This window comes from Rhinolophus sinicus, linkage group LG06 (assembly GCF_036562045.2).
Source record: "Rhinolophus sinicus isolate RSC01 linkage group LG06, ASM3656204v1, whole genome shotgun sequence".
NCBI lineage: Eukaryota > Metazoa > Chordata > Mammalia > Chiroptera > Rhinolophidae > Rhinolophus > Rhinolophus sinicus.
This window is the reverse complement of record NC_133756.1, coordinates 4097011-4119826: the sequence shown is the minus strand read 5'-3', so window position 1 is coordinate 4119826 and position 22816 is coordinate 4097011. Positions and strand designations below refer to the sequence as shown.

Genomic DNA, 22816 nt, shown 5'->3' with positions numbered 1-22816 from the left:
TCAAGAAAAGAGACGATTTCCTTTGTTCTAGTCACTGCGTTGCTTGATTCACTTACTCATCTGACGAGCATTTATGGAGTGTTTACTGTTTACAAGATGTTATGACAGGTGTGGGAGGCAGCAAGCAGTCTGATGAGCCAGACAGGCCAAGGCTGAATGATCACCCCATTTCTCTGGTTGAAACCCTCAGTCACTTCCCAGGATTCTCAGGGGGTGGGGTGGAGGGGTTGGAGGTTGGGGCCCTGACCTTTCCACCCCAACCTAGACACAGCCTCTTCATGGCACTTACAGTTTCATGTACATTAAAATCCAGACTCCTCAGTTCTCCCTGCATTTAGCACAGTTGTGTCACATACATGGTTAATTTGTGTTTTTCATCACATTTAGAACACAGTCCACCCTCATTCAAGGCCCCTACCCCAGGCCTGGCCAGCTCTCTGGCCTCATCTTCTGCCCCCACTTGCTCTCTGGCCTCTGGTCCATCCCAAGGATATTTCTCAGGCCGCTGACCTTGCTGCTCTCTCTACCAGAAAGCCCTTTGCTGCAGAGCCTTCCCGGGGTACCCTGGCCTTCGCGGAGGCTTCTGTTCAGATGCGATGTCCTGGGAAGCTCTCCCTGGCTGCCTAGCACCTTGTCACCGCCAGCTGTTATGGGATGTGCTCACCTGAGGCCTCTGCAGGTGTCCGTCCCCTGCTCTGGGTCCAGGCCTGCACAGGCCCCGACTGGACCACTAGCTTTACAAAGGCAGGGCTGTGAACCCTCTGTTCAAGGCTGCACCTAGAACGCCTCACACGAAGGCCTGGCCCATAATAGCTGCTCAGTAAATATTAATTGAATAAATCACTGGATGTCATAATAGAGCTTCCAGCCGAGTGCCCAGGGAGCTCTCGGAAAGGAGCCGTATTGAGTCCCTGCAGACTTGCTCTGGAGCGATTCCTGGCCATTACTGTCTCCTTGCATGGGCAGCCTTTCTTTTCAGTGACCTTCAGCAACCATTTAAATGAACAAAACTGTGGTTATCAGCCAGCATTTACTGATCCTTGGGAAACACAAATTGGCTCCTGCCTCTGAGTTCTGGAAGCTTGAGCTGCCCCTCATCCTGCTTTCCGTCCCTCACAAAGACGTCCTGGCCAAGGAGAGGAGAGTCCAGGTGCATGCTCACCTGGGTTCCCCCGCGTGACTGTGCGGGTGGGCCTTCCCCAGGGGTGGTGCTGGGGCCTGGGTGAGAGCCGGCGTTCAGCACTGGCTGCGGGACAGCGCCAGTGCCGGCGGGGGCTTGATGCTGGAAAATGAAAGCACACAAACCTCCTCCTCCTCCTGGGAGAACCCACTTCTCGGATCTGCCCATCTGAAACAGCACAAGCAGTCACAATCGCCGACGTCTCGTGGCTTCCGGGGGACTTTTGGGCCCATGAATCTACCCGGTCGTTTGTTCCCTGATAAGAAAGCCTCTTTTACGATTTTCAATTTGCCCTTATTTTAATGAAAAGAAGCCAGGGTTGCACCGCCAAAGAAGGAGCTAATCAAATAAAGCAAATTGGTGTTACCTTCTCCTCGTCCTTATTATTTCTATGGCTCCAGCTGGAATTTATTATGAAAAGCAATTGGTTTTCATATCTGGCAGATTGCAGCCTGGGCCGAGCCTGACAGCCCTTCCTTCCCTGTCATTCCATAAATAGCTTGAGTGGCCGGGGGGGGGAAGGGGAGGAAGGAGGGCACGAATGCTCCCCATCAGCTTTCTTGCTCCTTGTCCCCCCAAAACATGAAGACCCTGTAAACAAGTCAGAAGAAAATGCCGGATTGAAAGTTTATCAACAAGCCCCTCCCGGTGAGGTCTGGGCTGTCGTGGTGGCATCTTGGACTCCATTTGGGGTTCTATCAACCTTGCTGTGTTCTGGCCATCAATTACCACTCTCACCTGGTTTGTGTGTGAGCGAGATAAGCAGAGCAGACATTCCTTTCCCAGATTTCTTTCCTCTCCTTGCAACAAAAGAAAGAACTATAGGAACAATTTAAATCTGGCTCAATGCTTCCTTTATACGAAGTTGTCTGCTCTGAGTGGTTCTTGTGGGTGCCCTGGGTCATTGCACCAAGAGAAGGGGAGAGGTACCGGGGGTGCCACAGGTTTGCAACAAGACACCAGGAAGGTGTGCAGGGGGTGGTTCGCTGGTTCTACCCTTACCAGCTCTGTGACCTTGGGAAAGGTGCTTCTCGTCTCTGTGCCCCAAACCTTCTCACCTATAAAACAAGGATAACAATACGCAGCGACTACAGTTGTTGTGCGATTCGAATGGAAACGGGGCAAAGGGCTCTACCCTGTCTGTGACTCACCATAAATGCTTAATAAATGGCTGCTTCTATTGTTGTCATGCTTAGTATTGACATTTTGGACCAGGCTGCGTACTTCTGATGGAGCATTTAAATGAAGTCCTACTGTGTTGGCAAGATGAGGAAGAAACGTGTGGGCACATAAAATATGGAGGCTTCAATTAGGGGTTGCATTTCTCATTTTCTACCTGCCCACTGGAATGGAGATTTAGCGCTGGCCCCAGGAGTGTGTCCCCTTCTCTAGGGCACTGCAGTCTGTGCCTTGTCGCAGGGGCCTGTTTTACATCTGGGGTCAGGGCTTGGGGCTTGTTGGAACTGCAGGCACTGCATTTCCTCTAGCCAGCCCTTCATGGGCCGTGTGGCCGGAGGGATGGGACCAAAGGCTGTGAAGGAAAGGGAGGTGGCTGCCCAGGGTTTGGGTTTCAGCTGGAGAAAGGGCGGTTCTCTGGAGACCTTCACCATTTAGAAGCTTCGCAGATATTGTTCATGGGGTCCTGCTAGGAACAAGGATATTGTCTGTTCCCAAAGGGAAGCTGCAAGGACGGATCTTAGGAATTCAGTGAAGCAATAGCTGCTGTTCAAGCGGAACAGATCTCACTGCACAAAATGCGCCGCCTCCAGGCCAGGTCAGCGCAATGGGCTGACGCGAGAGCAGCTCCGAGGGAGTCCGGGCATCGCTGGAGCAACAAGCTGGATCTCAGTTGTCTGCATGGAGTTTTAGGCGGTTGGCAAGGTCCTGTCAATGGTCAGCTAGTGAGCGACAGGGAAAGTCGCGGTTCCAGAGGGAAAGGCCATGAACTTGAGCTGTTTGAGGTACATTCATTTCTCAACCTAGACTCCGGCCGTGGAAAGAGTATCCAGACCTTTCCTCCTGTAGGATTAACATGGTCTCGGGTACAACCCCAAGCTGGTCTATAACTTCCTACTTAACACCACACACTAAACTTCCCAAGAACACATCACTTCTCTGGTCTTTAGTTATTAATCTTCTATCTACCTAATGTGAAAAGTATTAAATATTATGCCCTGAAGTGGATGAGTGTGTGTGCCTCCCGTGTTCTGGGGCAGCCTCTCTCACGGGTGGATTTCCCAGCCGTGCCCAACAATGTACCATTTCATCACTCCCCGAGGCCTTCCAGCTCCGTTCCCTTAGGGAACCCTACACAAAGGGGCCGAGTTTGTTCTTGTTAGTCGTGAAGAACACGTGTGGCGTGGCAGGAGCATGCTGGGTACCTTGCGCACGTTACGTCCACTACAACAGATCAAGACTTGTTCAAGGTCACATAGCGCATAAGGGCCGAGCCAAGATTTCAGATGTGATCTAGAGCTCTCTCCAAATCCCATGACCATCTTCTTTTTAAAAACGTATTACGGGAAATTTTGGCCACGCACAAATGTAGACAGACTAGTGTGATGAGGTCCCGTGTACTCCCTCCCCATCCGCTTTCAACCATGGCCAACATGTGGCCAGTCATGTGTCATCCATAGCACCCCCCGCCACACACGTGATTTTGAAGCATATCTTAGACACTGTATAATTTCATTGGTAAATGTTTCAATATCTCACTAAAATGCAAGGTCTCTTTTTAAAGAAAACAATTCTGTACCACAGTGGTCACTCTGGAAAATTAATAATAATTCTAAGTAACATTAAATACCCAGTTGCTGTTCAAAATTCCGGTTGTTTCACAAATGGCGTATTTTTCTTTACAGTTTGTATCTTTAGCTCAGGTTCCAAGTTAAGGTCTATGCGTGGTGACTGGTTGATGTGTCTCGTTCTTTATCTCGTTCAGTTTATGTGTTCCCAGTCCAGTGTGCTCCCATTCTCTTTCTCATTGAATTTGTTGAAGAATCCATGACGTTTGTCCCGGAGAGTTTCCCTTTGCCTGCGTTTTGCTGACTTTACCCTATGGTGTTCTTTACTGTGTCCCCTGCCTGCTGTGGAGCTTACAGACGTAGTTAGGGCAAGAGGTCTGAATAAGTACAAGCGTCTTCTTTTCCTACGGCAGAGTGTTCTTCCATTGGGGCGCATACTGTCTGCTTGTTTCTCTTTTGCGATGTCAGTCACTGTTGGTCCATTTATTCAGGAGGGTTTGCAAAATGGGGACGTTTTAATTCTCTCACTTCGTTTTTGGATGGATTGCTTTTATAGATAAAATCCTCTCTTTTGCTGGTTGATAACTCAAAGAAACAGTTTGTACAGAAAGTGGAATAAATGCCTGATTCTTTTTTCATCTCCATTAGTTTTTTTGTTTTTTACTTTTTTTTAGTTTTCAAAATAATGTAATGAGTCACCAGCATCCTCCAAAAGTGATCAGTTAGTTTTTTGTTTGTGTGCTTAGAATCATCATGAATGCATGGATTTAAACATGTTTAATGTGTTTTAATCCATTGTAGTTACTCTTCTTACTCATGTTCAAATTGTCCCATCGTTGGTTAGTGGGAACCTCTTCAAGTGGGTTCCTAAATCCTTTCCACATGAGTTTAAGTCTCTGATACAGCTCATATCATACTTAATAGTGAAACCGAATGTTTTCCTTCTAAGATGAGGAACAAGACAAGGGTGTTTATTCTTATCACCTATGTTCAGCATTTCATCAGCCAGCGTTTCATCAGCTTGTTACACTAGCCAGTGTAGTAAGGCAAGAAAAAGATAAAAAGGACCTAGAATGGAAAGAAAGACTGGAAACTATATTTATCCATGGATGACTTGATTATATGAAGGTATGACAATTAAGTTTGCAAACTTGTTACAATGATGTTGCTGACCTTTTTTGATATCAGAGGGATTATTCATTATGAATTTGTCCCAACTGGACAAACAGTTAACCAAGTTTACTACTTGGAAGTGCTGAAAAGGCTGCGTGAAAAAGTTAGACGACCTGAACTTTTCGCCAACAATTCATGGCTCTTGCATCACGACAATGCACCAGCTCACACAGCACTGTCTGTGAGGGAGTTTTTAGCCAGTAAACAAATAACTGTATTGGAACACCCTCCCTACTCACCTGATCTGGCCCCCAATGACTTCTTTCTTTACCCAAAGATAAAGGAAATAGTGAAAGGAAGACATTTTGATGACATTCAGGATATCAAGGGTAATATGACAATAGCTCTGGCAGCCATTCCAGAAAAAGAGTTCCAAAATTGCTTTGAAGGGTGGACTAGGCGCTGGCGTCGATGCGTAGCTTCCCAAGGGGAGTCCTTCAAAGGTGACCATAGTGATATTCAGCAGTGAGGTATGTAGCTCTTTTTCTAGGATGAGTTCGTGAAGTTAATTGTCAGACCTTGTGTGTCTAGATGATCTTAAAGCATCTGCAAAAAATTACTAGAACTAATAAATGAATTTAGTAAGGTCATAGGATACGAGATCAATGTATAAAAATTAATTGTATTTCTATATAGTGGAAATGGACAATCCAAAACTGAAATTAAGGAAATAGTTCCATTCACAATAGCATCAAAAAGAATAAAGTTACATAAATTTAATTTAAAAGTGTAAAACTTGTACTACAAAGTCTTACTGAGAGAAATTAAAGATTTATATATAAGTGGAGAGACATTCCATGTTTTGTGATTGGAAGCAATGTGAAGATTCAATAATTCAATACTGTTAAATGGCGATTATTTCCAAATTGATTTCTAGATTCAGTGCAACCCTTATCAAAATTCCAGCAGGCTTTTTGTTTGTTTGTTTGTTTTTGTTGCAGCAATTGTCAAACAAATATTACAATTTATACAGAGGACCTAATATCCAAAATAATTTTGGAAAACAAGAGCGAAGTCGGAGGGCTTATACTTCCCGATTTCAAAACTTACTGTAAAGCTGCAACAATCAAAACAGTGTAATATTGTCATAGGATAGAAAATGGAACAGATGACGACCTCCAGAAATAAAGCCTTATGTTTATGATCAATTTATTTTCAATAAAGGTGCAGGATCAATTCATTTTGGGACAGAATAGCTTTAAAAAAATGGTGCTGGGACAATAGGATATTCATGTACCACCAATCAACTTAGACCTCACACTGTACACAAAGATTAACGCAAAATCTATCATAGAATTATAGAGCTAAAACCATGAAACTCAGTATAAAATACAAGAGCGGATTTTGGTGACCTTGGGTTAGGAAAAAATTCTTAGATATGACATTAAAAGCACAATTAATAAGAAAATTGATAAATTGGACTTTACCAAAATTAAAACCTTTTGCTTTTCAAAGTTTTCACTAAGGAAGAGAAAAGTCATGGGTTGGGAGAAAATATTTGCAAATCATGTATCTCATAAAGGACGTGTATTCAGATTTTATATAAATAACTCTTACAACTCAAAAAGAAGAAGGCAAACAAATCATGTAAAAAGGGGCCAAAGATTCAAATAGGCGTTTCACCAAAGAAATGATATGAATGGCTAATAAGGACATGAAAAGATGCTCAACATCATTAGTCGTTAGGGAAACGCCAATGAAAACCCTGCCCCACACCCGTTAGAATGGCTGTCAGCCAAGGGACAGAGGATGCTAAGCCAGGGAGGGTGTGGAGATGTTGGAACCCTAATGCGTTTCTCCTAGGAATGTAAGTAAAATGGGGCCGTCTCTTTGGAAAACAGCCTGGCAGTTTTATTTGTATGTAATCAGATGTACCTATATTTCACATATTGTTGCTGGATTTTAAAATCACAGTTGGGAACGTTTTCTCCACTTTTAGGTAATAGAGAAATTTAGCTACATTTTCTTCTAGAGTGTGTATGATTTTATTTATTACCTTTAAATCTCTGTTCCATTGGAATTTATGTTGCTGTATGAAGTGAGGAATAGCCCCACTTTATCCTCTTCCATCTGCCTCTTTAGTTATTCCAATATCACGTATTAAAAAGTCAGTGCCCTCCCCCAACTGAATCGAGACTCCTCCTTTAGTGTGCACTGAATTTGCATGTGTAAGTGGGAATGTTTCTGGATTTTCTGTTCTGTTCCATTGGTCTGTCTATTTATTTGTATGTCGATTCCATACTTTTAAACATTTAGAGGCTTCATAGAATATGTTAATATCTGGTAGGTCTAGCTCTTACACCTTGGTGTTCTTTTTATTTTTTTTTTTAAGATTTTTTCTTTTTATTGGGAAAGGGGAACAGGACTTTACTGGGGAACAGTGTGTACTTCTGGGACTTTTCCAAGTCAAGTTGTTGTCCTTTCAGTCTTAGTTGTGGAGGGTGCAGCTCAGCTCCAGGACCAGCTGCCATTGTTAGTTGCAGGGGGCGCAGCCCACCATCCCTTGTGGGAGCCGAGGAGTTGAACCGGCAGCCTTGTGGTTGAGAGCCCGCACTCCAACCAACTGAGCCATCTGGCCACCCGGGAGCTGAGCAGCAGCTCATTGACTTCATTCGAGTTGTGGAGGGCGCAGCTCGCTTGCCCATGTGGGAATTGAACCAGCAGCCCCGTTGCCCAGAGCTCGTGCTCTAACCAACTGAGCCACCCATCCGTCCCACCTTGGTATTCTTTATTGGGGTTTTTCTGGCTATTCTTGGTATTTTTCCTTTCTAATAAATTTTGTAATAAAATTTTCTAGATCCAGAAAAAATATCCTGATGGGATTCTCCTTGTCATTGCATTATATTTATAAATTAACTTCGGGAAGATTGACATTTTTGTGGTCTTAACCAAGAACATGTTATGTTTTTGCATTTATTGAAAACTATTTTTGTCTTAGATTTTTATAGTTTTTTTCCTTAGGTTTTGGGAATTTCTTATTAAATTTATGCCTAGGTATTTAATTTTCTCTTAACATGTAGTAAACAGAGTCTTCCATCATTCCGTCTGTCTGTTTTATTTGTGTGTATGTGTGTGCCTGTGTGTATGTGACACAAACACATTTCTATAAGCTATTATATAAACATACAAACTATTGATTATGTGTCTTAATTTTATACCTGGTCCTTGACTTTTATAATTTGCAGTGGCTTTTCCATTGATCCCTGATCTTTTGACCATATTGCACTGAGCGTCACTGGTTTTGTTAGCTCTTAGTTTCTTCGGTTCTGAGGTTACTTGGCTAGAAGGAAGTTCCCTGTTGTTCACCTTTGCTTCCTTGGTACGCCTCTCACTGCGGCAGTGGGAGGCCCGCTAGTCTTTGCGAGGCTGTCTTAGATGGTCAGCCTTAGTTTAGCTTCTCCCAGAAGGAGATCCTGCGATGAGGGTTTGAGTACAGCAGTTTACTTGAGAGGTGGTCCCAGGAAACACCGGCAGGGGAGAGTGAAGTGAGAGAGGAAAGGGAGGAAGACAAATAAAAAGGTTCGTTTTTTCCAGCAAGTCACTGCTGTAGGCAGCTGGAGCTTACGCGCTGGGAGACCATGTACCACATCCACAGTTACTCTGCCCGCAGGGCGAGGAGGCTTGGGATGTCCTCAGAGTTCTCCCCGCCCACAGGCAAGGAAGCCAGGATCCGCCAGCAACCCCGTGTCCTCTGGGCAAGGGTGCTTTCAGGGCGTAAGTGATCACCCAGGCAGCAGAGCAGGGCTGGATTCAAACCCGACTGGCGCTGCGGTCTGTGCTAAAGCAGTAGCTTCAGGGGTGAGTCTGGAGTCAGAGTGACTCCAGGGGAGTCCTGCTGGGACACTTACACTTCTGGCTGGAAAGGCTGGGTTTCCTCTTGATCTGTGTGCTGGGCCGATAGGAATGCCTACCTTCTAGGGTTGTGGTGAGGCAGCCCAGGTGGAGTGTAACTGTGCATGTGGATGTGGACATATAGACGCTCAGACACTGATGTTGACTTGGACACGCGTGTGCCGGGCACCGCCTGGGAGCTGGTGGCATGGCTGAGTGGCAGGACTTCCATGCCTCCTTGCAGCTGCTGCTGCCCTCTGTCCTCAGCTCCATTTCCAGCTCCCTGCTCCCCTCCCGACTGGCCGACCCACCTCTGCTTCCTCCCTGAACAGCGTCCCAGCCCCTCGCTCCCTCCTCAGATCCCTTGGCATCAGCCTCACCTTGCTCTTCACTGCATTCCGAGATGGCACGACAGCTGCACACGCTGCACGGGGGCCTGTGGGGCTCCCAGCAGCTCGTCTGGGTTTCCCTTGGCCATTCCCAGGACCCAAGAACTATGCAGGAGGAGCAGAGCAGAGGCAAGGTCTAATAAAATCAGAGTGCTGGACCAAACACTATTAGGTTGCTCATTATTGCAAGTTAAAATGATGATTCCATTTATCAAGGCCATTTAAATCGGGCACTTTGGTTCTCTGTGGGATTAGGTCTGGCTGACAGTGTCCAGGGACGGGGCCATTCTCAGAATGTGTAGGGGAGGAAAACTGTTCCCTTCTCCCTTCTAGGTTCTTTGGCTGGTCCAATAATTAAATTGACATAAGACAGATTAACAGGGAGTAAAACAACCTTAATTTTGTATGTCCAGGAGCCCCCAAAATATGCATCTCTCAGTCAGGCAACTGAGGCTTATGTGCCACCGAGTGAAGGAGAAGGGGGCAGGGGTCTGGGACCTCAGACGGGAGGAAGACAGTTCACAAAAAGCTGGGCGAGTGAGTGTTTGCTACACAAATGTTTGCAGATAAGCCTTTCAGATGGAAAAAGTTCTCTCTGGTGATGCTCTTCCCCTGGTCCAGGCTCCCTGTCTACCTTCTTTTAGGCAGTTAAACAATAGGTGAATAAAAAGACTCTTCCTGAGTCTGTTAGGCCTTGATTGCCTTCAGCTCAAAATAATCCACCTGCCAAAGTGGCACATTTTGGGGCCACGTGTTCTGCTTCCCCCTGAAACCTCCCCAAGAATTTTCAGTCTGGAAGTTGATTCGGTAGATTGCTCCATCTCACTGAACCAGTCTCAGTCCCGACAATAGGTCAGTTCAGTTAAACTCATTTCAAGCAAACAGTGAGATATTTGTTTGATAAGAGGCATTTCTATGGAAAGAAAAAGAAAAAGAATGGTTAGTGACTGGAGCAGACCGTAAGCCCGGTTTCTGGGTTCTGCGGGTGGCCCGTGAGAGGAAGTCTGGATGTGCGGCCGGGAGCACCTCCAGGTAGAGTGAGGGCCAGCAGTGGCTCTCCCACACTTCCCGGCTTTGCACTTTGAGTCTCGCTGGCGGTCATTGGAGTGGCATGAAGACTGTACCTGAGTTGCTGTGGCGATTTCTCTGAAGTTTACGTCCAATTGTCCAACTTGAGTTTGCACGATTTCGGAAAAAGGCAGTTTTAGTTCTCAATGATTCTGAGTTAGAAGAGTGGGAGGAAAAGTCAGAAACATGGGTGTAGAGAAGTGTATCTAAATATTGGAGGAAACTGGAAGAGTTAGGGTCTAGTCCAGTCTATAGGCAGGCAGCAAAACCTCCACGACAGTTACCAGCAATAGAATGTGAGATCCACTAAGGTTCGTTAGTGAAACATACTTTATCTTTCTCCAATTACCCCCATTTCCATCAAAGATTACCACATCAAGTCTAGTTTTAATAAACTTGGCCTGATTACTTACCTAAGCACAGCAAGGATAGTAATTAACTGTAAACGGTTTAAGTTTGCTTTGCCGGAACTTTTCATAAGGAACCTCAGCTTGAGCTCTTAAAAGCCTCTAGAGGATGAAAGCCAAGCCAAGGACTTATCTCAGACTCCGCCTACAACACCTAGAGATTTGGGTAAATCCCTCTCTTCTCAAGGTCCCCAAATATCCTGATGTTCCTGAGCCTGCCAGGAAGTGGCCTTCCCTGCTCACCCGGTAAGGCTGCTGGAAACCTCGTAAGCCAGGTACCAGGCCGGTTTTCCCACGGGGCTTCATTAGCTCTGTCGCCAGGAATGATGATTTTCCTCAGTTCTTGTCTTCTGGAAGGAAAAATTCAGTCAAGAGACAGGAGTCAAGCAAGCAGGAGACAGCAAAGTTTATGTGCAAAGCAAGTACCCTTTGAGCCCGGAGCGGGCTGAGCCCAGTGTCTCTGGGACCCTGGCCTCAGACAACTATAGATGGGCTCTCCTCCCCTCCCCTGTTCCTGCTTTTCTCCTCCTTCTGCTCGGCTCCTCACCCTAGTGCGTTTGCACCCGCCCCGTCTCTGTTCTGGCTCCTGGCTTCAGTGGGTCTGTAACAGGAAGGTGCCGCCAGTGGGTTGCCTGTGGGGGCCTCCTAGGTCCTGCTCCTCCTGCTCAGGGCCACCTTCCTGCCTACTCTGTCAGCTCCATAAAATCAGCCTTAGTTCCTTAAAGCTGTCTGGTCATGTCTGAATCTGAACTATGTTGCCATGAAAATAAGAACGCATGCTACGGGTTTCCAAATTCTGGAGCGAGCAGGAAGAGAGAACAAGATAAATGTTTCATCTTTGTTCCAAAAATATATTTTACTAAACTGCTGTAAGTCATAGACGGCTTAAGAGGAAAGGTTTCCTTATGCCTGGAAAAACAAAAGATTGAAGAACTAGTAAAACTTGAAACAGAAAATCGTAAAAATTATAATCATCCTCATCAGTTCATTCAGTCCCATGTGATTCATTCTTGTTGATCTTGATCTTTTGTTAGTAGTTTTATGAAGCCATCAGTTTTCTTTTTTTTTAAATTAGAGTTCTGTAATTTCTTACCCAATTCAGTAGTAGATCTGCGAGCTCCCAGAAACCTGTAGTCCAGAATGCTTGGCAGAGTACTTTCCATGAATTTCACTGAAGATGAAACACTTTGCAGCAATACTTTTGCAACAGCATCAGTGTAAAATAGGAACTGTCTGTAAATGACAAAAAGCTTTAAATGGCCATGGTTAATCTGATGCGAGCTCACTACAATGTTATTGACAAGGAAGTTTGGTTATTTCTGTGACACACATTTTGAGATAACAACTAGAATTCCCAGTGCTAACAATTTCTGGAACATTTACACTGTACACCTATATAAAGATAACATGAAGAAGGCTTAGTATTCTTATGTGACAACACCTCCTATGTAATTCAACTTATCAAATATTCCTGATTAGTTTAACGTCTCCCTTTTTATAAGGAGAGAGAGAGCAAATCTTTTGAGCTGTTCCAGGGACTGTCTAAAAAAATCCCATTACTTCAAGGTCAAAAGGAATTCATTTAGAATGTGATTTTTCTGGGGAGGTGGGGATGGAGTTTGTAAAAAATACCAAAAGGTTAGGACACTTGACTAAATAGGATCACAGATCATTATGAAAAAATACAATTGTCCATTTAACCAGAGTGACAAACGATTTCAAAGGCAAATACAGAAGGCTACATAGTTCTGAGGAAAACTCAGCTTCTCATATTGAGAAGACTAAGTTTACTTACGTAATCAAAGACCTGACGGTAAAGATAATATGAAGCACAGGAAATTATTCTGATAAAACGTAAAATCTTTGCTTTCTAGGCAGATTGCCCAAAAGGTTAAAAAAAAAAATCTTTCACAATCTCTTATCAAGAGCAGATCAATAATCCAAGAAAATATTGTCCTTTTAACAGAGAAAAAACCAAATTCTAATTTTGCACCAGTGTGCTTTTGATTTTAAAATTCATTCATTTTCAAAAACACATAATTGGTTCCATCCCAATCTTAGCCAGCTTAACAACACGTAAAATTCCTTTCCCAAGATTTCTATCCCCACAAACCTTCTACAGTTTTCTTTTTTACATTCAGATTTTGTCCTGTATTTTCCCCTCCTTCCCGTTCTGAAATAACCAACCTCAAATTAGGACACAGTCACCTTTTTTTCCCTCAACAAAATTCATGTCCATGCATCATACCTGCCCTTACTGGAAACACATATTCTACCTTCCTTGCAAAGAGAGGTATTTCCCTTATTATTTCAGGTAGTTTTAATTGTATATATTAGTTAGAATTCTTCACCCTTAGAATCCTTAATTTCTAGTGAAAACTAAGTAAGCACTTGTGTGCCGTCATACCAGCATTCTTTAGATTGGCAATTTGATGGATGCATTTTATCCTTGTAACCTCTGGAGCATCTGCTTTCTCACCGTACAAATTTTTTTAAATGTTGTCCAGCACATGCTTATTGACAAATCAAAATATGTTTAGTTTATCTGTAATAAGAAACCCAAAGTGGATAAACTTAACATTCAATAATCAATGTTTCTGCATTTTATCCTATTTGGAAGGGATCTACGTACTCATTGAATTCCCATCATTTAATTTAATTTAATAAAACTCTAAGGTTTCAAGTTACCAAAAAGATCTGGGAAACTATTTAAGTAGACAGACCATAAAATATAATTATTGTTGAAAAGTTCACTGGTAAACTCTTAGCCTGCTTACATCTAATTCACTTATTCTTAACAATCGTACTTGATTACTCATGAAAATTTCATGAGACATTAAAGCAGTTAGCCATCATTGTAAAATATTTTTCCTGCCAACAATTTTGTAGAAGAGATAACGCGAACTTATATGCCTTTTAGTAAATCTGGGTAGAATGAAAGTATTAGACTTAATGCTACTACCTCTAAAGACATGCCTGTATTAATTAAACCAACAAATTTAAACTAGCGTTTATTTACTGAAAACTAACTTGGAATCTGAAACTTGAGAAACATTTGGGTTAGGGCTCATATTTCTGAGTTTTGGGACTACTTAATTCATAAGCGCTTCTTTTAAAGACAACCAAAAGCGCTCTTTTACACATCAATTTTGGCGATACCATCTGGAGGTAGAAAAACCTTACACATATATAAAACATACATCCATAGACAGACATAAACACGTAGATAATCACAACAGAGACCCTATAGCTTCCATATAAACATTTTAGCCATGAATCAGGTACAGCAGTATGAAACCCACTAGTTTATAAATAACAGCTGGATCCAAATTGGCAGGCAGGACAAGGCAGGTTACCCACTCCAATGGCCAAAGCTTTACACTATTTGTGGAGAAGACTTTGGAGATTTATATTTGTTCTCGACGAGTTGTCTTAAGGAGGCTGTGGACTAGATTGTAGACGGGGGCAGGAGAGCGATTCTTTTTAGTAGTTTGTGTTTTAAAAGCCCCCCCAACCCCCACCCCTTACTTCAGTCTTAGGTTGTTGTGTTAGTTGTCACCTGGGATGTTGCCATTCAAAGACGTGGTAAGACTGTATTCAAAGGACAGAGAAAGAACACGGTTTGGGGGTATATCTGTCTATTATCAGAAGTCTAGGGTAATTACTATTTACAATTTTCCTTGTTTTGCTTAAGTGCAGAACAATTGACTTCCAATGTCAGGATTTTTTTACAATGTCTGCGAATGTCTGAAGGCAGATGGGAAAGGATCTGAGTTGCTCTCAGTTGTGCTTTTGTTTCTCTGAAGATGCGTTGTAAACCAAAAATTGTTGATTCTCACTCGTTTTTTTCCTCTGTTCCTGCAAGCTGTCTTCAAAGAATCAGGTATCCCTTTGCATGATAATGCTGACAGGTTGGCCAGCCTACCCAACCGCACTATTTTGAATTTGCCTTTTCAGATCAGAGAGAAAATTTTCTCCTAAGGTGGAAATGAAAAGATTTCCACATCGTGGAACTTGAGGATTCAGTGCAGTGTGCCTTTGAAAAGTGTTCAACAAGGGCCCCGGGTTCTCTCCTTTTTGAGGGCACAATTTAACTTTAGGCCCGTTCACCTTAGAGGGAAAAGCCTCTACTAATGTTTCTATTAGTCCCTGCATATCAGCCTCCAGCTAAGCCATTGCCTGGTCATTTGCCGAGGGCCTGGGGGAATTTCTGGCCATCTGTTTGCTCAGTGAGGGGTTTTCTCCAGGGGGCCTTCTGGCTTGCCTGATAATTACAGTATAATCATGAGCCGGAATAACACCCCTTAGCAGTCCAACAAGGTCCCTGTAAGTAGGGTTGTGAATGGCCATTATTTTTTTAAATCCCTCTTTACATTTGGCAGGATCTTTTGAAAGTGTAGGTAACAGGGCTTTATACTTTAAAAGATCTGCTGCTATCCAGGGGACATGACATTTTTGGGTGGGAGTCGAAGCTCTCTCTGCAGGGGACATTGCACAGAAAGGCCTGAAGCTGGCCAGGCCCGCGAAGTGAACTCCCTGTTGTCCTGGGCACTAAATTCCCGTCCTGGCTGTCAGCATCGCCGGAAGCAGCCTGTGTGCTCCTGGTCCAGAGATGAGGCTGGAGAGCTTTCTGTGAATCTTGTGGGAAAAGCAAGTTAAAACAGGTAGCTTGGTGTCCAGGGATTTTCTGGAGAAGGGGGAGGTGTTTGGGAGCTGAGATAATTTGCTGAGGAGATGGGGCCTGCTTTTAAGAAGGGGATTTGTGTTGGATGTGGGCTGCAGTGCTGGTTCTAAGTGTCACGTCTGTTCTTCCATCTTATTAAGGGAGTCCCTAAGGCCATGCTCCTTTGTATCCAGTTTTTACCCTGCTCTTTCCATAGGTGCCAATAAGACAATTGTTTAGGATGAGAGCTCTCTATTAAAAAATGATGTTCTTTTAAATATAACCAATTCAAAGAATCCCTCGTCTGACCATTCCTCAGTGAGTAGGATCTTATATTGACTCAAACCAATAACCTTCTTATGGCTTAACCAAGGGTACAAGAGGCGTCTCCAAAGAGGATGCAGAGATGCAGCCTTTATATTACAAGATCCAGAGAGTCCATTCTCATTTAGCCTCAAAAGCCAAGACCTTCCTTGTCACAAACAGAAAGGACGGCATAGAGCAGACGGTCCCTGGTCTCCCACGAGAATGTGAGACACTTCCAGTCTAAACCCACTAATTGGTGACACTGGGCAGGTGCTACTAGACTTTGCCAGCACTGACGAGACAAGAGGGCCCCTTATGGATTGGGACTCTTCTGACAAATTCTCCTGGGAGCTGGCACAGTCACACAAAGAGCGTGTGGCTTGTGACCTCCTGGCTCAGAAACCCAGTCTATTGACTGCCCCCGCATCGCACGTTGGTCCCTGCACCTTCCGGCTGCCGGAGACCAGACAGAATATTCTCACTGGTCACAAAGCTAAGCTCTCAGGACATAGAACAAGATGGAAAGAAAACTCATCTGGTTTTTACATGGGGGACCCACAGCGAAGTTCGTGTGAACAGATGCCGGTCGGGGGAGAACCGTGAACTCCCCAGACCGTGAGGCCCGCTCTAGCAGTAGGTGTGTAGGGGCTATGCCTGCGTTCTACCCTACGGTTTTCCTCCTCGTGACAAATGACACAAAAGACAGAGACAAAGGCAAGCAGCGACCACCTCTGGGAGGAAAGGCCCAATGGAAAAGGAGAGCGCTCATAGCAAACTCTCCCCATCTGTGCCCAAGGAACTGTTCACAGGTACCTTCTCCTGCTAATCTGCATTTAGAAAAGGACGCGGCCTCCCACCCCTCTCGCTTCCACAGGCCAAGATCTGGGAGGCTGACGTGGTAAGACTGCTGGCCTCGTGCGGCCCGAGTCAGAGGTCCCAGGGTCACTGAGCTGCAGCGTCCCAGAGTGAGCAGGGTCCAGGCACTGAACTGCCCCCCATGAGGACCAAAACTGCAGGGAAAGAACTGCTGCCTTCTCCCTTTTAGGTTCTTTGGCTGGCCTAATAGTTAAATCGACATGAGACAGATTAATAGGAGAAGAAAACACAAACGAATTTAATGTATGCCTACCGGAGCCCCCAAAATACGAGGCTCCCAGACAGTTAGACAATCAAGGCTTATATGCCACCGAGTGAAGGAGAAGGGGGCAGGGGTCTGGGACCTCAGACGGGAGGAAGACAGTTCACAAAAAGCTGGACGAGCAAGTGTTTGCTACACAAATGTTTGCAGATAAGCCTTTCAGATGGAAAAAGTTCTCTCTGGTGATGCTCTTCCCCTGGTCCAGGCTCCCTGTCTACCTTCTTTTAGGCAGTTACGGGCCAGGTGCAAAAAAAACCTCTTCCTGAGTCTGTTAGACCTTGATTGCCGTCAGCTCGAAATAATCCACCTGCCAAAGTGGCACATTTCGGGGCCACGTGTTCTACTGCCCTTGAATACAGGGTCTTGTCACCAGAGGAAGGCGGGTTTCCTAGGTGGCTGCAGTTGTGATTCTGACTGTGGACGTGACGGTGTTTGGGGGACTCCACCCTCTCCGGGTTACGATCTGGAGACAGCTGGTCTGAAGACACAGCTGCGGTTCTTGTCCAAGTTTAGAAGGGGCAGGAGGGTGGAGCCCTGTCTCAGTTCACAAGAAGCTGGTTGGAGAAACCTTGTGCGTCTCTGGAAGATGAGCTTCCTGGGACCTAGGGGTCCCTGCCACACTCTCATGAGTGTCTTCTTCCCGTTTGGAGGGGGCGAGACAGAGGTAGAGCCACCAGCCGATTCGATGCACTCCTGTGCCCATCCCTTAGGCAGCGGCCCTAAGCACAGCAGTGGGATTTGGGAGCCCTTCTGCTGCGTCTTTCACAGGGCGCTCTGCAGATCAGGTACAAGCACCTGGGGCAGGACTGAGGCAGAGAGGCCGCCCCGCTGACCGTGTTTTCGAGTTGCCATTCGACCTGCCATCTAGAAACGGACGAGGACTGGGAGTCGTGTACACGGGAGACAGATACTGTCAGGTGACAGCGTTGTGACAAGCACATGGAGCTGTTTCTGGATTGTTTTAGTCAAGGAGGCTGACTTAGGGAGGAAACGCACACTGACATGGAACAATTGCACCGTGATCGGCAAACAATGAAGTGTTGGGAGTGGCCGCGGACAGTCTGTAATTTCCGAGGGAATTGCTGTTTAGTCGTCACCTTGCTGCTGAATGACACGGCCCGGCTGGGTGGGAACTGCAATTAGCTGCTGTCGCCCTGGCATGATTTTTTTCCCTACAGACAAGGGAAGAGTAAGACATCAGTAAGTGTTCTGTGCCCGATGGTGAAATGGCCCCATGGGGACGGAGCCCCAGAGAGCAGTGTCCAGGCTCTCGGCCGCACGTGGGGAGGTGCTGGCTCGGGGATTAGGTGGCCGTCAGCTGTAACCAGATGGCCATCAGCTCTTGCTGGTTAGTCATTAGCCACTAACATAACTGCCGTGGCCACGCTGGGGGGTTGTTTGGTGGGTTGGTTGGCAGAGACAAGTGGACGGCAGGTTGCGGATAGTGTGTCTCCCGCTTCCTGTGTCTCCAACCCAGCCGCCAGCGAGATTATAGTGGTATGACTCCCCTATCCATGGCTCTGTTGGGGTTCCTTTTTGGCCTCACCATGCCCTGTGTTCTTATGCAGGGAGCGGGACCAGAGACCCTGCATGACAGGTCCCTTGTTCAAAGGAACAGAAAAGTGGGGTGGAGGCTCCTGCCCAGACGCCCCGGAAGGGGGTGAGGGGGCGGGCTGAATTTCTCACCTCCACTGTGGCAGAGACACTTAAGCCAACTGGCCCTGTGGGGACAGAGCCCCAGAAAGTAGTTTACAGGCTCTCGGCCTCACGTGGAGGAGTGCTGGCTCGGGTAGTAGATGGCCGTCAGCTGTGGCTGATTGGCCGTCAGCTGTGGCCGGTTAGCCAATTAGCCGCTAATATAACTGCTGCGGCTACGGAGGAGAGTGAAAGAGAGTCGTCGGTGGGTTGCAGACAAAACGGACAGCAGGTCGCACGTCCAGTGAACCCAGCCTCCAGTGAGACCGTAGTGGTATGACTCCCCTACCTATGGCTCCGTGGGTGTTCCTTTTTGGCCTCACCATATCCTGCGTTATGTAGGGAGCGGCACCAGAGACCCTGCAGGCCTCCCCGCACGACAGGCCCCTTCCTTGGCCTTGGCTGGAGTGACACGAAATTCCTGTGCTGGTCTTGTAAGTGCACAGAACCATCACATGCCCTTCCTTTTTGGAGCTGCCACGGCGGGCTGGGGGGCGGCGTGCTGTTAGCTTTCAGGGGCATCTTCCTTGAAGGTTGGGTACACCCACACATGCTGAAACTTTGTTCTGGAAGTGGTTTGCTATAGCGCCTGCCCTCAGCTGCTAAAGACGTTTAGCTGTTCTCCCCTTAGTGGCTGCAAATCAAAACATGGGACCATTGCACCTGTGGAGCTGTACGGATGCCTTCTCTGCTCTGTGGTGGATGCAAGGCTGCTTTTGGGAAAAGTCAAGGTTCTTTCTATTTGCTCTTTTCAGACATCACCAGAACGGCCATTCTACTCTTAGCATTCAGCACGAGGGCAGCTGTTGTCCTCAGATATGGTGGGTATGGACCGAATAGACAAATTGACCTGGCAGTTACGGGGCCCTCTGACAGCTGAGCCCAAATGGGAAAGAATTGGGCACTTAGCTTGCTGGGGAGGAAGGACTGTGGCTGCTCCTTCGCCCCCAGGCCTGAGCTAATGCAGTCCATGAATCAAGGGCGTGAGGCCTCGTGCTGGGCCCTCCCATTGGCCTGCTCCTAACGTAGTCGTCTGCGTCTGCGTAAACTTATTTATTTCCTAATGCGAGGCGATGGGTTAAAAGATGTTCAGACAATGTTTCTGTATGAGCTAAGCCATTGCAGGCTGCCACAGCACCCCAGGTCTCTCCGCTTTCTCTCTGTTCTTCCTACTTGTCCGTGCGGAGCTCCGTCCCCCACGTCCTACATCCTGATTAGATGGTGACTCTTACTAAGGGGATGTTTTTTAAGCCTGTCATTGACACATTTAATTCATTAGGTACCAAATCCACAAGCAAATTTTGGCTGGCCATAAAGCATGGGTAAGTAATCCAGGGAGCTGCAATACAAGTTGAAAAATTACGTCCTGGCGAATGTGAAATGCTGCTTCTCTGTAGAGACTCTCACTGGTCTACGGTGTCTTTCTTTATAAATCTGTCGTCTGCTTGGTTCTCTTGGTAACTTAACCATTTGTTGTTTGCAGACCGCAGAATGGCTCAATGATCCTCTACAACAGGAAGAAAGTGAAATACAGGAAGGATGGGTATTGCTGGAAAAAGAGGAAAGACGGGAAGACGACCAGAGAGGACCACATGAAGCTGAAGGTCCAGGGCGTGGAGGTAAAGGCAGAAAAGGCCCCCTCGCCCCACACGTGTGCTTTCCGGGCTGCGACGAGGCTGGGGTTGCTTTGCAGGGATTTGAGGCCAGCCGCCCGTGTTGGAAGTTTCTTTGTTTGCCGAGACCCTGCTGGTTGTTCTCCCTTCTTACCCTATAGTCTCCACTCGAGTTTTCTGTGAAAGCGGATTTCACTAAAGCGCTCCTGTTTCTCGGGAGCCGTGGGTGTTTAGGTTGGGATTGCCAAAGTCCCTGCAGAATCGTGTGTCGTGTTTATCACGGGGGGGCCTCAGATGCATTGGGAGGTGCAGGTGCTGAGGAGGAGGGGAGCAGAAGGAATGTCCCTCGGTGGCGCGGGTCCCACGGGAGCTGGGGGTCCCTGACCAGAGGCTGCTTTGCTCCCTCTACTGACAGACCCTCCTGTTTCCCTCCGGGTGTTGCAACGACAGGGAGCTCGCAGGTGTTAAAGGTAATTCGATGGGCTCACAAGGTGTGTGGATTGTTGCAGGGTCAGGGTAGAGGCGAGCACTGCAGAAAGCGTCGTGGGATCCTGTACAAAGTTTGGTTTGGGGAAGATAGGGCGCAGTCTGTTTCCTTGCTGTCGTCTGACCCTTGGGCTGCCATGGCGACATCCCCGTTCCTTTGTCATGGTTTGGAGGCCCAAGCCATGTGTCACAGCACGGGAGGGGGGGACGTGAGCCAAGCAGTGTGGCCTGCTAGTCAGCGGGCACCCACTTGTCTGCGTTTCTTGCTGATCCTTGTAAAGCGTCTTCCCCGGGAGTGTGGCAGGAGGGGTTGGCCCAGGAGCTGAGGAGCTGGCCTGAAGCCCACCTGGTATTGCAAACTGGCCCAAGGGAGGGCTCCTGGGCTCCGTTGGCATGTTGGGTCCACTCGCGTGCCAGGACTGGTCGCCAGGATTATAAGCCCACTCAAGTTCAAGGGCTCACCCTCCTTGGTGATGTTCTTTGTGACACACTTGTCATTATGACCTTTTCTATATTAATCATGCACTTTATGGCTGTTAAAAATAGCATTCAATGGCTCTTATTCTATTATCCCACAGAGAGAGGACTTTGTTTTATGTTTTTGTAGGTTCCTTCAAACACCTAATGACAGTGCTTTATGATGATGAACAAAGAAAAGCCCGTTGAGCAATTCTAGTTCCCTGTGTTTTCCTGTGTCCGGTGTGTGCACAGCCTGGTTTCATCTGCTGCGCAAAACGTTAAAATGCAGGTTACCCCGAATGCGCTGGTCTGGACCCACTCGGATGTGCCTGGTGATTGGACAGACTAGCCTGTGTCACAGGGGCCTGAGGGCGGAGGGGCTTCGCCCGGCTCCCTCTAGGGAGGAATAGGTAGAAGGGAAGTGTGGGTGCGGCCCAAGAATGAGGGGCGCTCAGTGGGGGTGCCAGGCCTGGGAATCCCACCAGCACCACCGCAGACAACCTCATGCCTGCAGGTCTCTTGTGTGTTTCATCTTTAGTGACACGTAAATCAGGAACTGACGGTCGTAAGTAACACCTGGGTGGAATTCTTCCTCAGCGGCAGCTCAGAAGCCCCAGGGGGGGAAAGAGCCTCTGTTCATTTATTTCCCTCATGGTATAAATTAGAATCCTCACTGGATGGAATCGGAAGGATTTATGATTATTTTTAGGCCATATTTACGTTTGGAGTTACTGTGGCTCCCTCACCGAAGTGTAATGGGTAGGCACAGGTACTGGGGCCGTCTGGGCCTTCAGAACCCAGAGGAAGGGGGTGTGCAAGACCACGGGGGGGTTCTGTGACTTTCCGGCTGTGAGTGGCAGTTGGGCAGGAGGGATGGCGGAGGGGCTCGGGCAAGCCTCTGCTGGCAACCGCGGGCTGTGCTCTCAGGTGCTGGGGGAGAGGCCACCTCAGGTGGGCGTACGGTCTGGCGGCCTCTCCCACTGAGCTCAGGGAGTTGTCCCACTGAGTCAGTCAGCAAACACTGAATGTGGCCCCACTCTGTGCAGGGCCCTGTGGTGTCTACAGAGAAACCAGAAGCCGTCTTCTTTGCCCCACAGACTCACGGTCAAATTGAGGAGACGGTCGTATCCATAGTGAACAGTCATTACCAGTGCTGAGAAGTACAGAAGCTGGGCTTTTAGGATAAGTGTCCTGGGGTACATAAGATTCTGGGGGTGCAGAGAGATCAGAGAAGCCTCCTGGGTGAGATGCGTGATACACTGCGCTCCTCAAGTTGGCCAGGACTGTGCGTGTGACCCCCACAGTGTGTCGTAGTTCGTCCTTTCGCTTAGCGTTGTGGTCTGAGCTGCATCTGAGCTGATGACACTTAGACCGCCAGCCCTGTCACTGCTCTGTAGTGCTCCGCTGTAAGCATGTGAGCCGCTCTCTGGTCTGTGGGCTTGCAAGTTCTTTCCAGTGTTCCGACATCACAGCGCTTCAGTAAACGTTCTTACACATCTGCCTGTGCACGTGTGCTGCCCGGCCCTGGAGGTGCTGGCGGTGAGGTCTGAGTGTTTTCTGTGTTACCAGACGCTGCCAAATTGCTCCGCAGTGGCCGTGCCGGTTACCTGCCCACCCGCACTGAGAACTGCCCTTTCTTCTTCTCCCTGTCGCACGCTGAAGGA

At 47.0% G+C, this 22816-nt stretch overlaps 1 protein-coding gene across 22 annotated transcripts in view; it reads left to right on the top strand.

The window, feature by feature from the left end:
- The window catches only part of CAMTA1 (calmodulin binding transcription activator 1), an 813322-nt gene that overhangs the window by 390365 nt on the left and 400141 nt on the right, over positions 1-22816 (top strand). For all 22 annotated transcript variants that reach the window (XM_074334131.1, XM_074334135.1, XM_074334133.1 and 19 more), the window contains one exon: positions 20078-20213. In XM_074334131.1, coding sequence (XP_074190232.1) covers positions 20078-20213 — 136 coding nt within the window. The remainder of the gene's footprint in view (positions 1-20077; positions 20214-22816) is intronic.